The 15759-nt window shown below is 42.0% G+C and overlaps 1 protein-coding gene across 2 annotated transcripts in view; it reads right to left on the bottom strand.

Annotated features, from left to right (window-relative positions):
• Positions 1-1154: 1154 nt before the first annotated feature.
• LIPA (lipase A, lysosomal acid type) overlaps positions 1155-15759 on the bottom strand; it is a 96421-nt gene continuing 81816 nt past the window's right edge. For both annotated transcript variants that reach the window (XM_070470635.1, XM_020914622.2), the window contains exons 6-10: positions 14722-14858; positions 12493-12639; positions 11555-11626; positions 3518-3589; positions 1155-2650 (exon numbers count right to left, since the gene is read on the bottom strand). In XM_070470635.1, the coding sequence (XP_070326736.1) occupies positions 2417-2650; positions 3518-3589; positions 11555-11626; positions 12493-12639; positions 14722-14858 (662 nt within the window). In that variant the 3' untranslated portion in view covers positions 1155-2416. The remainder of the gene's footprint in view (positions 2651-3517; positions 3590-11554; positions 11627-12492; positions 12640-14721; positions 14859-15759) is intronic.

Raw genomic sequence — 15759 nt, forward strand, 5'->3', positions numbered from 1 at the left:
GCCAGGTTCCTAACAGGCCATAGATGGTACCGGTCTGTGGCCTAGGGGTTAGCGACGCTGCTGTAACTCAGCTGTAGTAAGAACCACCGTGCAACATCTCCACCTCTGGCTTGGCCCATGTACTGATGAAAAATCCCCAAAGAAAACTTTGGCAAGGAAGTGAAGAGCCAAACGATAAAAGGTGGACTCTACAGAACCTAGGCCCTGTTCATTCACTCTCATGTTCTGGGCAGTGGCAGATTTACTCCCCACAAGTTCACCGGGAGACCTCCATGATAGCAACCAAAGAAGGGAAACCAAATCACCTAAAACCCGGAAGCCGTTCTCTGGCCAGCTCTCTCTCACTACTGGTGGGAAACAACAAAAATAGTTATGCTATTTCTGGCCCTGTACTTAAGGATCTTGTACCTGGTCAGCAAACCAGTTTGCTTGGTCAAAGGAGAAAGTTTTCTTTCTTTAGGGGAACATAAGGCCAGCAGGAAGAGTGTCATCCCCCTGGGGTCATATATCCTTCACATCTAACACAATTTTACTCTTTTCTGTACAATTTTACTTTATTTGCCATGAAAAATCAGAGTGCACTTCAGACCCTCCAGGTGTTACTTGTGCATCTAATTTCATTCAGCTCAATGACCAAGTCTGCCATTTTTCACACATTCTGTCAGTCCACATATATTTATTGACTCACTGATAGTCCAGGCTGTGTTAGATTCTAGGTATACAGAGGTAAGACCTTAAAGCTCACAGAGTAGCGAAAGAGATCACACTAGACCCCCAAATCTATGTTTTGGGAGCCCTGTGACATTGCCTCTACTAGCTTTGGTTGCTTCATTTGTTTAAGGAGAGAGGTTGATGAACAGAGCTTGAATCTAGGGTCCCGTCTGCAGCCACTACCTACAGACGGGGTTCATCAGGGTTTAGTCCCCACTCACAGCCTCGCTCAGCAGACCCTGAAGATTTCCAAACCACTCCCCACTCCTTAGGTTTAAGACCATGCTCCTCCCTATGGGAGAGGATCAAAGGTTCATGGGCAGTATCAATGAGGTTTACGAGGAGTAGGAAGGAGTGAGGGGAAAGACAAGAAAGAAAACATAAGTCCTGCTGAAAGAAGGAGTCCAGAATGACTATTAAATAAAGGCAAACTCACAGCTGCACACAATGCTTCAGGCCTGGGAGGCTGAGTTTTATTAACAAGTTGAAATAAGATCATTTGAATGTTATAAAGCAGTCTCACGTTGTCTGCACAGATTAACCAATACCAAGTATTGTTTATTATCGCAAAGCAGCTCTATCAGAAAACCAGCGCAATTGTCACTGTTCATCTGACAGCACTATAAGGAAACAGGGCTGCAAGAAAAGCAGGTGAACGTGGGTGTCCTGACATAGGTATGCAAATCAGGAGTATTAAAAATCTGAACACATACAAAAGAAAAAAAAATCCCTGAGTTTTAATCTGAAAACAACCATGTTCACATTCACATTTCTTTTGTGTGAAAACGAAGCAGGGCACTCCACCTGAGTGGCCTCAGGGCTTCTGCTCTACACATGCCATTGCCAGGCTCCAGCAGCTAGTGAAGTGAACAATGTAATTTCTGGAAAAACAGTGCTATCGTGTCTTCACAGGACTTTTCTTCTGAAACAAGTGGATTTATTGCCTGCCATACAATGAAGAGTTCACGCATATCAGTGGTTGAATCTATCAGTCAAGTTCAAGTATAGTGGTGATGGTGGTTGTTGTTGATGAATGAATTTTTTTTTTTTATGAATGTAATTTATTTTTTGAAGACTCCAGAAAATTATTTCCCTCAGTCTGAGCAAATTAAACATTTGCTAAATAGCAGCTCTCGCAATTAGGCTTGATAAAATTCATCATAGGGTCATTATAACCGGCACTGCAGAGGTGTCACTGAAGTTGATTTCATACCTACTACATGAGAGCATGAGGAGGTGTCACTTAGATCTCTAAATACAAGGCCATTTGATCGAGAGCCCCTTTAAGGCAAGCAGGTAAGAACTGGGTACTTATACACTGAGCTTCTTTCAAGTCTGTGTCAGATTGTTTACTGATGAACAAGGCATCCTGAATATTCCAACATGGGTCAATGTGTCCTGTATTGAGAGTAAAAAGGCAATACAGTATATTCTAAATTGTAAGGATAAGTGGAATGGTCATGATCGCTTATGAATCAGTGTCATTTTTAAGACTGGTTGAGGCACCACCTTTGTATTCGGCCATGATTAAATGAAAAAAGCAAAAGCATTTCTGATCCTAACTGGAGAGAATCAGGCATCTTCAACAGAATAATTTCCTTGGTTATAAAAATATAAAAGGCCTGGGAAAGGAAAACGAGTATTTTGGAGAAATTAAGCGAACACACTTAACATGACTTGACAGTAAATGTCTCCAGTCTAGTGTTCAATGGTACTTCCTCATTAGATTTATAATTTCATTATAGAGTCTCCACGGGGCATCCAAGCCCCAGATAAAGTCAAGATGATCCCACTCAGGAATGCGCTTGTGGTACACCAGGTTGGAGATCTGCATCTGTAAGAGGGCGACGTCCTTGTCGTCCGCGAGCCAGTCCCGACCTCCGCTCCAGACAGCAGTCTGCACCAGCATGTCTTTCACATTGTAAAGGGGAGGGAAACTCTGTAACAAAAACCCACAGAAAGCTCTGTCTCTGTTGTTTTAATTGACAAAAACACAATCCCCTGAAAACACTGATTAGAAAATCTGATCCAAGAATAAAAGACTAAATTTTTAAAACTGCTCTCAGGTTACTTTTTAACTTACTACTGCCAGATCAAAAAAGAAGCCTAACCCAGAAGACAAAAATACTATAATGACTGCTGGCTATCGAATTGTTACCCTTTGCTGGTAACATCCCTGGGAGGAAGGCATAATTCTCCCAGGTGGTTTATGCCAAACCGCAAAACCAAACCAAGTGGTTTGGAAGGGATTTTGGAGTCATACCCTAAACCTCTCCTCCCTCTGGGGTGTGACACAGTCATAGAAATTCTCTAAGTCTCAGTTTCTTTCACTTTAATAATAATAATAACATCTATGTCACACAGATATTCTGAGAATTAAGTAAGAAAAACATGGGCATAGGGCCTCACACTTTAGACTCCTTAGCACTCAAAAAAACAGGTCAATTTATTTGTATATGGAAGAAAAGGTTTAGGCAATGTAATTTGGCCAAATACCCCCACCACCACCAGCCACCAGCTAACAGTCCTAGATTTGTCTGACTCTAATATCTGTGCCTGATCACTATCCATGACATATGAGAAAGACGGTTGCACACGTAGAGCCAGAGAAAGGACAATGCCCAAAGAATGAACCAGGAAGCTGAGGCTGTTCTAGAATTGACTAGGAGAAAACAAAGGCTACCTAGTCAACCCTCTTGGACATTTCCCCAGCGCCTGAGCCCAGCCAAAATTCTCATAACTCAGGCTGGCTTCTTTGATGAGTTTTCAGCGCCCATTTAAATTCTGAAGACTTTGAAGACTTTACCTGGTTGTAATGAAAATAATTCTTGGCACTGCTTCCAAAGTCAAAGGCTTGAAACTTTTGCAATTTAACAACCTAGACAGAAAATAATTGGGGGTGGGGAGAGTTATCTAACACAGAAATTTGATTTAACATCATAGGTTGCAAGAGGTAGCCGCCTCCCCAGATAACAAATTTATTAGTTCAGTTCAGTCACTCAGTCAAGTCCAACTCTGCAACCCCATGGACCGCAGCATGCTAGGCTTCCCTGTCCATCACCAGCTCCTAAGTTTATACTGAAACCCAGGTTCATTTCCAAACTGATTTAAAATAAAATGGCATTATTTTTCTCTTCATTCCTAAATGACTCAATTTCGTACTGTATGATTGGAAAGTAGCCATTATATGACACAATAAAGCAGCTACACTTATGTGCTGTGAACGATACTGGATCAACAGTGCATCCACTGGATGAACTTTATGATGATGTCCTTACTGAAATTTGAATCTTAAACTTTTCTAAAGAGTTAACTATCTTACTTGGGAAAGGAATACATATTACACATAATATATAGATTAATATACATTTAAACATGATGAATGTATATATATATGGGTAATAGGAGAAGGCAATGGACCCCACTCCAATACTCTTGCCTGGAAAGTCGCATGGACGGGAGAGCCTGGTAGGCTGCAGTCCATGGACTCGCTGGGAGTCGGACACGACTGAGTAACTTCACTTTCACTTTTCACTTTCATGCATTGGAGAAGGAAATGGCAACCCACTCCAGTGTTCTTGCCTGGAGAATCCCAGGGACAGCAGAGCCTGGTGGGCTGCCATCTATGGGGTCGCACAGAGTCGGACACAACTGAAGCGACTTAGCAGTATATGGATAAATATATTTATATTAGTATATAAATATATTAATTGTATTAGCAAACATATATAGCCTAATATTAATACTATATACTTATATATATGTTAATATATTTATATATAATTACATACAATCTCCATCATATTTCCTATATCTATTCTATTTGATTAGTCATGTTCCTTAACATTTTAATAATTTTATTTAATATTTTTCTTGAGTACCAGTACCAGTATAATCACCAAACTGTACTGCATACCAGAACATTTCTAACCACTTGAGATTGGAGCCATGAAATGATGTTGTATATATAAAATTTAAATGTATGCTTATTTTGAATAGCATGATATGAAATATTAATAAAAAGTCACTTATTCATAAATTTTGAAATAATGCAAATTCATACTTCCTCTATATCGCCCAATTAAAAATATGTGGAGAAACAAATTCAAAATGGGCGAACTAAATGAACTGGAAACTGTTCACATTTTGGCCAGAGGGTGGTGCCTAGCAAATGGAAAAAATCTAAAGATATCTGCTGAACTGCTTTTGATTTATGAGAATACTAGAGTGGATAGCCATTCCCTTCTACAGGGGATCTTCCTGACCCAGGAATTGAACCTGGGTCTCCTGCATTACAGGCAGGTTCTTTACCATCTGAGCCACCAGGGAAACCCCAGGAGAAGTTTTTAGCTCTTCTCAACTGCATAAAATTCTACTGTTTCATGCAACAGAAAACAATGTGAGATGAGGTACTACAGGGGAAATATTTAGCATCTGCTTTTGTCATGACAAATGACAGATATTAATATCTGAAGCACATTTCACAAGGAGAATAAGATATGAATTTACAGCACCAGTTAGTGCATCTGTTCCCCAACTCTCATTGTCAGTGAAAATATATGAATGCAAGTTGTTCTGCCCCTGGAGACAGACATCAGTTTGTCCCTTTCTCACATATGTCTCGAAAGGGCATTTTGGAAGATGGGAAATGTGAAGATTATTTATAATAACAAAAATCTGTTAATAAGCTAACATTCAATGACAGATACTTAGTTAAATATATTATGTTACAATATATACATAGTATGCCACTGTTGTGAATGTATATATAATAAAATAGAAAGACAAAACTGTTTATAAACAATATTAAGTGGAGAAAAGTCAGAAAATAAAATTGAACATGCATTATGGTTATACTTAGGGTCAACCTTTCTAAAGTATCTGTAAGTCTTAAAGATATACTTATCTTCTGGTCATTAAGTCTACTAAGACCATAGCCTAAGAAACTCATCTCTCTAAGGTATAGGAACAGATCTCTAATTCAAGAATACTTATCCTAGGATGTTTTATTGCCCAAAAAACACTATCATTGTAATAATTTAAAAAATAATAAATTCAAGCAATAAAAAGCTCTTCTCAGTTACAAATATTTCTAAGTGTAGTTATTGACCTGGAGAAGTATTTTTGACTATGGCACAGACTGCTATTTGTCCCCCCAGGACCCATTCTTGCCTTCTTCCTTTCAGTAATAAAATTTCTAGGTTTTTTTGCTAAGCACCTAGCTGCCAGAGTAGGAACAATATCCCTCATGGGCTTCCTTCATGTGGGCTGAAACTGCCATGAACGTGACCCAGTTTCAACCAGACAGAAAAGGCCAGTGTCCCGGAGATGGGGAGCGACACTGCAGGGGGCACTGGGTCCCCGCAGGACTTCCTGGAGCGGTCATGCCCCCGCCTCCACAACCACGTGCCACTGATGTCTGGACTGGATTCTGAGGAAGAAAACTATTTAGATGCTGTATTTTAGAGTCTCTGATACAGCAACTTAGCCTGTACCTAAGAAATACAATGCTACTTAATTCAATAAAAATAATTAAAAAGTGCATGTAGCATAGTTCTTCTTTTGTAATGGAAACAACTATACCAAAAAATTGTAAGACTACACTGAAAGAGTTCAGGACACGCCAACCCAAAACAGGCCGCTTTGGCATAATGATGGTTTGGAGTTAAAGGCACTTGGAAAACAGCAGATGCCAAAGAGGACACTGACCTTTTTTCTTTCTAAAAGGAGACAACAAAACTTGCATGTGAAAGAAGCCCTCCCTATATCAGGGGGAAGAAGCATGCACAACACCAGAGCCCAAGAGAGGAGGCTGTGGGAATCTATACAGACAGACCTTGTAAAAATAACTCTCCTATCTTGTCAGTCTCTTCAGATAGCTTACTTTTCCACAACTGCTACACTTTGTTCAACCCAGTATATTAGCACTTCAGCAGTTACTTCCTTAGGTCTTCATTTTTTCTTGTGAGGGCTCCCATGAACACAGAAAAAAATCCATATGCTTTACCCCTGTTAATCTGTCCCACAGCAGTCCCAGTCAGAAACTCCAAGAGGGTAAAGGAAAAATTATACCTCCCCTATAATACCCAAATACTAGTAGTAGTTATCATGGGTGGTAGACATATGGCTGATGTATTTTCTTCTTTGTACTCACATATTTTTGAAAATTTCATAATGAACATATAAATGTAATAAAAAATTGCTAAATGTCTCCTACAGTGTTTTGAGGAGCCTAACTAATGCATATTTCTTAAGCAGCAGGTTTCAAACAATAGAGAACATCAGATCTTACAAGGTACTTACTAAAAAGCAGATCCCAGGGCCATATCCTCAGGAATTCTGATTCCCAACAAGTCTTGGATGGACCCAAGTTATCTTAGAGTGCCCTAAGTAATTCTGAGGGCTTCCAGGGTGGCTCAGATGGTAAAGAATCTGCCTGCAATGCAGGAGACCTGGGTTCAATCCCTGGGTCAGAAAGATCCCTTGGAGAAGAGAAAGCCTACCCACTCCAGTATTCTGGCCTAGATAATGCCACAGACAGAGGAGCCTGGTGGGCTACAGCCCACTGGGTCGCGAAGAGTCGGATACGACTCAGCAACTAATACACACACAAGTAATTCTGGACAGCACTGAAAAGATACATTAGGACTTGCCTTCTTCAAAGAGGAGCAAGGACCTGGGCTCTGGGCACAGCCACCAAGGAGATTAGAGATTTTGGAAGAAATCTGAAACACATGAGGCTTATACAAGAGGATAAGATTTTAAGCTCAATTTAAAAATCCAGTAAAGAACTACGTTTAGAATGACTGAGAAGCGAATGCTAATTAAACAAAAGATTCATTTCAAAAGGTACTATGAATACAATGGCCTGTAAGGGCCAAAAAAAGCAACTCTCTTCTTGACAAAGGGATGACACAGGGAACAGAAGAGCAAAGGGCAGGGCCACCTTCTGCAGGGAATCTGGACTTCAGGAAGATTCTTGGGGCACATTCCAATGCAGTCAGGACCTAAAACCACATGGTCACCCCCGGGCCTGAGAGCGCTGCTCATATCCACAGCCGGCAGCTCTGACTCCCACGAGCTGTTTGAGAAAAGGGCTAGACAAGAGCAGGAGCCTGGCTTACAGCCAGTCCAAGAGCTCCAGGCAAATCCAGCACACAGGGCAGGTGTGCAGCATGAAGGAATGCCAACCTTGGGGGCGAACGGGGGAATCTGCCAGCCGTGGCCGCCACACTCTGAGCTCAGCTCAGTCATCCCCTGCACAAGGGAGCGCTGACCTCTGAGATGACAAAAGCTGGGCCTTCCTGAACAATGTCCATTAGGGTTGAGGGAAGAAACGCTCACGCAGATCAGCATATGTTGATGGCAGGGTATACAAGGAAAACCACCTACTACACAGAGATGTGGTTGAAGAGAAAAGCAGGGGCCTGAATGGACACTTAGCAGTGAACATCTGAGGACTTTTGAAGGTTGTAGGACATTACTTCAGAGGTGAGTGTGTGCTCTTCTGCCTGTCACAAGCTCCCTGCCTTGCAGATGCCTCTCTTCTAAGCCAGACTCTGACACCGAGTCACTGATGCTTAGCACTGGGCCTCACAGTCACCATGGTGCTAAAAGCCTCACGCCCCATACCGCCTGGTTTGTAGGGACAAGCCCAAGGGGAGGTGAACCATGGCACTCCCACCAGCCAGGGTTCCTGGGGCATGAACGTGCCAGTAATGTCCTGAAGCAACGGGTCCCAAATCCTGTTGAATAGTAGAATCTAATGGGCAGAATTTTTAAACAATATTTAAATTCTCACCACTCGGCACCAAAGGCAGTCCATCCTGAAGGAAATCAACCCTGAATATTCATTGGAAGGACTGATGCTCAAGCTGAAACTCCAATACTTTAACCACCTCATGTGAAGACCTGACTCATTGGAAAAGACCCTGATGCTGGGAAAAATTAAAGGCAGGAGAAGGGGCTGACAGAGGATGGGATGGTTGGATGGCATCACTAACTCAACGGACATGAGTTTGAGTAGGCTCTGGGAGTGGGTGTTAACAGGGGCCTCTGGGGCTGATAGACATGTTTATTGTCTTGACTGTGGTGATTCTTTTGCAGGTGTATATGGCAAAACAGACTACATTGTACACTTTAAATATTGTATGTCACTTATACCTCAATAAAGTTGTTTTTTAAAAACAAAAGTTTAGCCTTTTCAGTCCAAAGGAACTGTAATCTCTAGGGATGGGACACAGGAGTGTTTGTGTTTTAAAGAATTGTTGTTGTTGTCATTAAGTCAGGTCCAACTCTTTGCAAACGCACAGAATGCAGCATGTCAGGCTTCCCTGTCCTTCACTATCTCCCGGACTTTGTTCAAGCTCATGTCCACTGAATTGGTGATGCCATCCAACCATTTTATCCTCTGTTGCCCACTTCTCCTCCTGCCTTCCTTCAATCTTTCCCAGCATCAGGGTCTTTTTCAATGAACTGGCTCTTCACAACAGGTGGCCAAAGTACTGGAGCTTCAGCATTAGTCCTTCCAATGAATGTTCAGGGTTGATTGCCTTTATGATTGACTGGCTTGAGCTTCTTGCTGTCCAAGGGACTCATAGAGTTTTCTCCAGCACCACAGTTCAAAGCATCAATTCTTCGGCAGTCAGCCTTCTTTATGGTCCAACTCTCACATCCGTACATGACTACTGGAAAAAATCATAGCTTTGACTAGATGGACCATTGTTAGTAAAGTGATGTCTCTGTTTTTTAATATGCTGTCTAAGTTGGTCATAGCTTTCTTTCTAAGGAGCAAGTATCTCTTAATTTTGAGGCTGTAGTCACCACCCACAGCAGTGATTCTGGAGCCCAAGAAAATAAAATCTACCACTGCTTCCACTTTTTCCCTATCTGTTTGCCATGAAGTGATGGGACTGGATGCCAGGATCTTAATTTTTTGAAAGCTGAGTTCTAAGCTGGCTTTTTCACTCTCCTCTTTCACCTTCCTCAAAAGGCTCTTTAGTTCCTCTTCACTTTCTGCCATTAGAGTGGTATCATCTGCATATCTGATGTTGTTGATATTTCTCCCAGCAATCTTGATTTCAGCTTGTGATTCATGCAATCTGGCATTTTGCATGATGTACTCTGCATATAAGTTAAACAAGCAGACAATATACAGCCTTATCGTACTCCTTTCCCAATTTGGAACCAGTCTGTTGTTCCATGTCCGATTCTAACTGTTGCTTCTGGACCTGCATACAGGTTTCTCAGGAGGCAGGTAAGGTGGTCTGGTGTTCCCATCTCTTGAAGAATTTTCCACAGTTTGTTGTGATCCACACAGTCACACAGTCCGCACTTAAGTGCAGTCAATGAAGTAGAAGTAGATGTTTCTCTGGAATTTCCTTGATTTTTCTGATCCAATGGATGCCAGCAATTTGATCTCTGGTTCCTCTGCCTTTTATAAATTTAGTTTGTACATCTGGAAGTTCTTGATTCATGTACTAATGAAGCCTAGCTTGAAGAATTTTGAGCATTACCTTGCTAGGATGTGAAATGAGTACAAGTTCAAAAGCCTGGATTGTAGTTAATCCAATGTCCAAGTGTGATCTGTCATGTCCGACTCTTTGTGACCCCATGCACTGTGGCCTGCCAGGCTCCTCTGTCCATGGGATTTTCCAGGCAACAACACTGCAGTGGGTTTCCATTCATTTCTCCAGCAGATCTTCCCAACCCAGGGATTGAACCTGTGTCTCCCACATTAGCAGGTGAATTCTTTACCACTGAGCCACCTGGTAAACCCAGCTAATCCAAAAGCTCTACGACAAACCTAATCCACTTTATTTTTTAAAAACAGTATTCTATTAAAACGTGTATTTTTAAAGGCAACTCACATGATTCTGATGCAGGCAGTGACTGCCAGATGTTTGGAAACCGCTATCCAAGACACCCACTGCATCTTGGTTTGGTACTTAAATGGTGAGTTATTTCATATTTTAAAAGAGTCTGGGGGGAAAACTGTACAAAAAAACATGCCCCAAGGTAGAAATAAGTCCTTGGCATATTGTCAGGTGGGAAAAAAATCAAGCTATAAGAGAGTAAGAAGAAAATAAATCAATCTATTTCTATAATTATGATTTCTATCTATATCTTTACTACTTTCTGAAATGATATGCAGCCAGAAATGGTACAATGCAGAGACATTTCATATTCCTGCATGTACATTTTCTCTGTGGGGGATTACAGAATGATATTATCTTTCACCTTAAAAGAAACTTTATTATTATAGCCATATGTAATTTATACATTTTCTAGAATAAACATGCATATTTTTGTGATATGCGATCATACAATCAAAACTCTATATTAAAACTCAGTGACTCATTTATATCCATGATTGATTTAGCTGCTCATCCACTGATGTTTCAGATAAACTGTGTTCATGGGTTAATGCTGAAATGCTCCGTGTGCTTAGTCGCTCAGTCGTGTCCGACTTTTGTGACCCAGGGGACTGTAGCCCAGCAGGCTTGTCTGTCTATGGGGGTCCTCCAGGCAAGAATATTGAAGTGGGTTGCCATGCCCTCCTCCAGGGGATCTTCCCAACTCAGGGATCGAACCTGTGTCTCCTGCAACAGCAGGCGGATTCTTTACCACTGAGCCACCAGGGAAACCCTCAATAGCTGTTTGGTGAATTTGCATGTAATGCAGTCTGCCCGAGGAAGGATAACACAGACAACAGTGACAAGAGCCCAGGGCACTGGAAGGAAGGCAGCCCAGATGTGTGAGCAGATTTTCTGTTTCTTGGAATGCACAGAACTTTCCAAAGCTGATTTTCTACAACCTCCCACCACGCTCCTGAAATGCCTACCTGGCTCCAGTGTATCATGTTTTGCACAGAAGTTCCGGCAGGATTGTGTGTTGCATACACAGGCACTCTAGACTGCAAAATAAATATGTGGGAATAAAGAATGAAAATAGCATGAAGGAGGCATTGATAATAAACATAGTTTACACTGGGAAGCATTAAAACTACAGAGCCATAACCTCAAATACATGAGCTTGAGAGCCGGAAAAAATTCTTTGACCACAAATATTAATACATCCTATAAAAATGTGTATAACCACACACACACAAAGGAAATAACAGTAACACAGTAACTGTGGGGCTGTACCAGCTGAGATTACTGGTCATTTCTGTTTTCTTCTGCATGTTTTTCTGAATTTCCAAAGTTTTCTATGACAATCACACCTTGCTTTTTATTCATCAGAAACAAGAAAAATCAACATCCCTTAAACATTTCCTAGAGCCTTCATTTCAGAATTTTAAAACTTATTCTCAGACTACAACACAACAAATTACAAATGTAATTGGTAATTACCATACATCAGCACCTTGCTGGCCAAGGGTTTACATTTTATAAAATAAATAAGTAAACGTTTATAAATGGGTGTTTGTGTGTCAATGCACATTCCAAAATTTAAACACTCCTAAATGTGTCTATTATTTTAAAGAAAAAATTCCTTAGAAAATATAAATATCAGAATTTAAATGATGACCAATCTCCTCACTGCACAGTTTTCACACAGGTGCAATGTAGAAAACTGACAAGCGCTGGCCAGAGGCTAGCCACAGATGCTGTTTCAAGACTTGCCAAGGTGGATTCTTGTGCCTCTGAAATGAGATTCTTGAGAGCTCTACTGAGGTCACTCCTGCCTCTCCCACATCCTCCAACACAAAGGCACATATTCACAGATAAAATAAAATCACTGAAAGTTTAAAGCAAGTGTTACTGTAAACATACATACCATATTCAAATTTCTCTCATTAAATCCACACAGAACAAAAAAGATATTTCCGCAAAGCTCCTTCAGAATGACATGAGTGCAAACACGTGTACTCAGCCACTTCAAAAACGCACTCTGTGGAAAAAATTCTTTGACCCCAAATAAATCCTATAAAATAAAAAGACTCTCTCAGCATTTCATTATGATGTACTGGCCTCCATGTCCCACCTCACAAGCAGACACATACCACCTATCTCCACAGAGGGACAGATGAGAAAGGGCAACCAACAGTCATTCAAACCAGGATACCTGTGTGATATGCTTACTAAGGCAACAGCAGATGTCACAGATGTTAAAGTCTCAAATGCAAAAATGAAGGCAGCAAATCAAATAGGTCCACAGAAGGCTTTTACAGTGGGAAAGGGCCTGAATGATCCCTCATCCCAGGGCCATCCCCAAAAGGTTTCATCTGACGTTGACAGATGGCTAGTGACTTCTGAGAAAGAGTTGAAACTCTAATTGGTCAGCAATGTGTCTCCTCAGAACACATATGTCTAATCCAATTCTACTGGCCAGTGTGCCAAATCCTGCCCACTCCTTTTTGGAGCTTTTTAATACTTGATATAAAATTTACCATTTGAACCATTTTTCAGTGTTCAGTTCAGCATCAGTACATTCACACTGTTGTGTGACCATCACCACTATCTATCGGTCTTCAGAACTCTCTCAGCGTCTCAGACTGAAACTCTGCACCCACTAAGCAATAAAGCACGATGCCTCCTCTGTCAGCATGCTGTTTTTATAAAGTTTTATTAGAACACAGCTAATAAAACACAGTTTTATTAGAACATAGTCTCCTGCTGTCCTCACATGATAATGGCAGAGTTCGGTGGTTGCAACGGCAATGATGTGACCCACAAAGCCAAAAATATTTACAGAAAATGTTTGCCGACTTCTTGTGTACACCAGGCCTGATCAATGGCCCCTGGACCCGTGCTCAAGTATTTCTGGGGTAATCACCATGCCTTCCAGGCAGATCTTCACATATGTACATAATATGAAACAGGAAAAAGATCTTCCTTATAGTGAACTCAAATTATCTCCTTATAATTTACACTTTTGCTAATGCCTATCCACAAGGATAAGCAGAATGAAAAATTTAAACGCTTACAAAGGCAGTTTTATGGGTTGAATTGTGTCCCTTCCTCAAAAGACATTCCCTTTATCTCCCCATGTGACATATTTGGAAATAGGGTCTTTATCAATGTACTCAAGTTACACAGTTGGATACTGTCTATGTTAAAAAAAAATGTTTCTCTCTGGACCTATACAGGTATGTAAATTCACCCACAAGGTCCACAGGAAAAGACCCCAAACTGAGCACCATGAGGAAGGTACTAGGAGAAAACTTGGTAGTTGAAGGTACTGTTTGTAATCTCTAATTGTTTATAATGAAAACTGAAGCTTCTATTACCCAAGGTATTCAAAATAAATCTGGTTAGAGGGGCCCATATCTTATCTGCCTGTCTGACCAGTGGTACAGAGAATCTGGATTCTGAGGTCAGAGAAGGGTCTGTACGTCCTGTGAATATATTTCTTAAATGACCAAGAGATATGTATACATGAAGTATATATTCCTGTATGGGGTTTCCAATGTGTGTGTATAAATGTATCATGCCCAGAATATAGATAGTGCATCTGGCCTCAGCTGGTTCTCAACTTCTCATAAAAATTACTGCCTCCTTGAATACAGCCTGGAGGCTTCACACATTGATCTCTGATGATGTTATCAGCCTGTGCTTAGGGGTCATATAATAAAATATAATAGTAACTGTGTCTTTAGATCACCATCGGTGTGGCCAAGGTCGGGCACGGGGAAGCTCCTGTCTCCCATCTCCTGCCTACTCCTCCATGCACAGGCCCATCCTCCGGAATAAAGGGCAACCTCAAGGAGGTTTACGCTGCCTTTCTCCTGGCCTTCCTCGTGCTCTCTTTCTTGGCAGGTGGGGCGCTGCACTGATGTGTGAACCATGAGAACTGAAGGCTCCAGTGTCGAGTTAAGGATACCTTCACGGACTCCCCAGGATCTGGAAGTAGGGGTGAAGCAGGGAAGAAAAACCATGGAAAGAAGGAAACTCACTGCTCCATTGGCAGGGGAGGAAGGCACGCATTCTTCCACTAAAGGCCAGTTCTTCAGCACCAAAGGACATCTGTGAAGGAAGGGAGTGGGGGTGGGGTGGGTCCAAATACCTTGAAAACAAGATCTGGAATCCGTGCTAATTTAACTAGAGGACTAGTCATGAACTCAGCTGAAGCCACAGGAGCCAGGGCAAAGAACATTTTAATCTTTTTGGCCAGCTCAGGGATCCGTGAAAACGCTATAAAACCTGTGAGAACAAAACGAAAAGAACAGAATTCCATCTTCAGGACTTCCCTCCGCAGAGGCGAGGGTGGGGCGGCGGGGGTGCATGTCGCCCTCTAGTGGCAACTGGAGAACCATGCAAACAATACGAAAGTCGTTCAGGTTCAGCTGTGCCTGACTCTGCCAAGCCATGGACTATGCAGTCCATGGAATTCTCATGGCCAGAATACTGGAGTGGGTAGCCGATCCCTCCTCCGGGGATCTTCCCAACTCAGGGACCAAACCCAGGTCTCCCACACTGGGCTTCCCTGATAGCTCAGCTGGTAAAGAATCCGCCTGAAATGCAGGAGAGCCCGGTTCAATTCCTGGGTCGGGAAGGTCTGCTGGAGAAGGGATAAGCTGCCCACTCCAGTATTAATGGGCTTTCCCTGGTGGCTCAACTGGTAAAGAATCTGTCTGCAATGCAGGATAGCTGGATTTGATCCCTGGGCTGGGAAGATACCCTGGAGAAGGGAACGGCTACCTACTCCAATATTCTGGCCTGGAGAATCCCTTGGACTGAATGGTCCATGGGGTCGCAAAGAGTCGGACACGACTGAGTGACTTTCACTTTCACTACATATTGAGTACAGTTCCCTATGCTATACAGTAGGTCCTTGTTGATTATCTATGCAAGAGATGCCAGGAAGCAAAACTAGAAATGAGGGCCTCTGAATGCCGATGTAGCTTCCCAGGTGGCACAGTGGTAAAGAATCTGCCTGCCAACGCAAGAGACTCAAGAGACACAGGTTCGATCCCTGGGTTGGGAAGATCCCCTGGAGAACGGAATGGCTACCTACTGACTCCAGTATTCCAGCCTGGAAAATTCCATGGTCAGAGGAGCCTGGAAAGCTTACAGTCCATGGGGTTGCTAAGATTTGGACAGG

The sequence above is a fragment of the Odocoileus virginianus genome, chromosome 7, assembly GCF_023699985.2.
Source record: "Odocoileus virginianus isolate 20LAN1187 ecotype Illinois chromosome 7, Ovbor_1.2, whole genome shotgun sequence".
Lineage (NCBI taxonomy): Eukaryota > Metazoa > Chordata > Mammalia > Artiodactyla > Cervidae > Odocoileus > Odocoileus virginianus.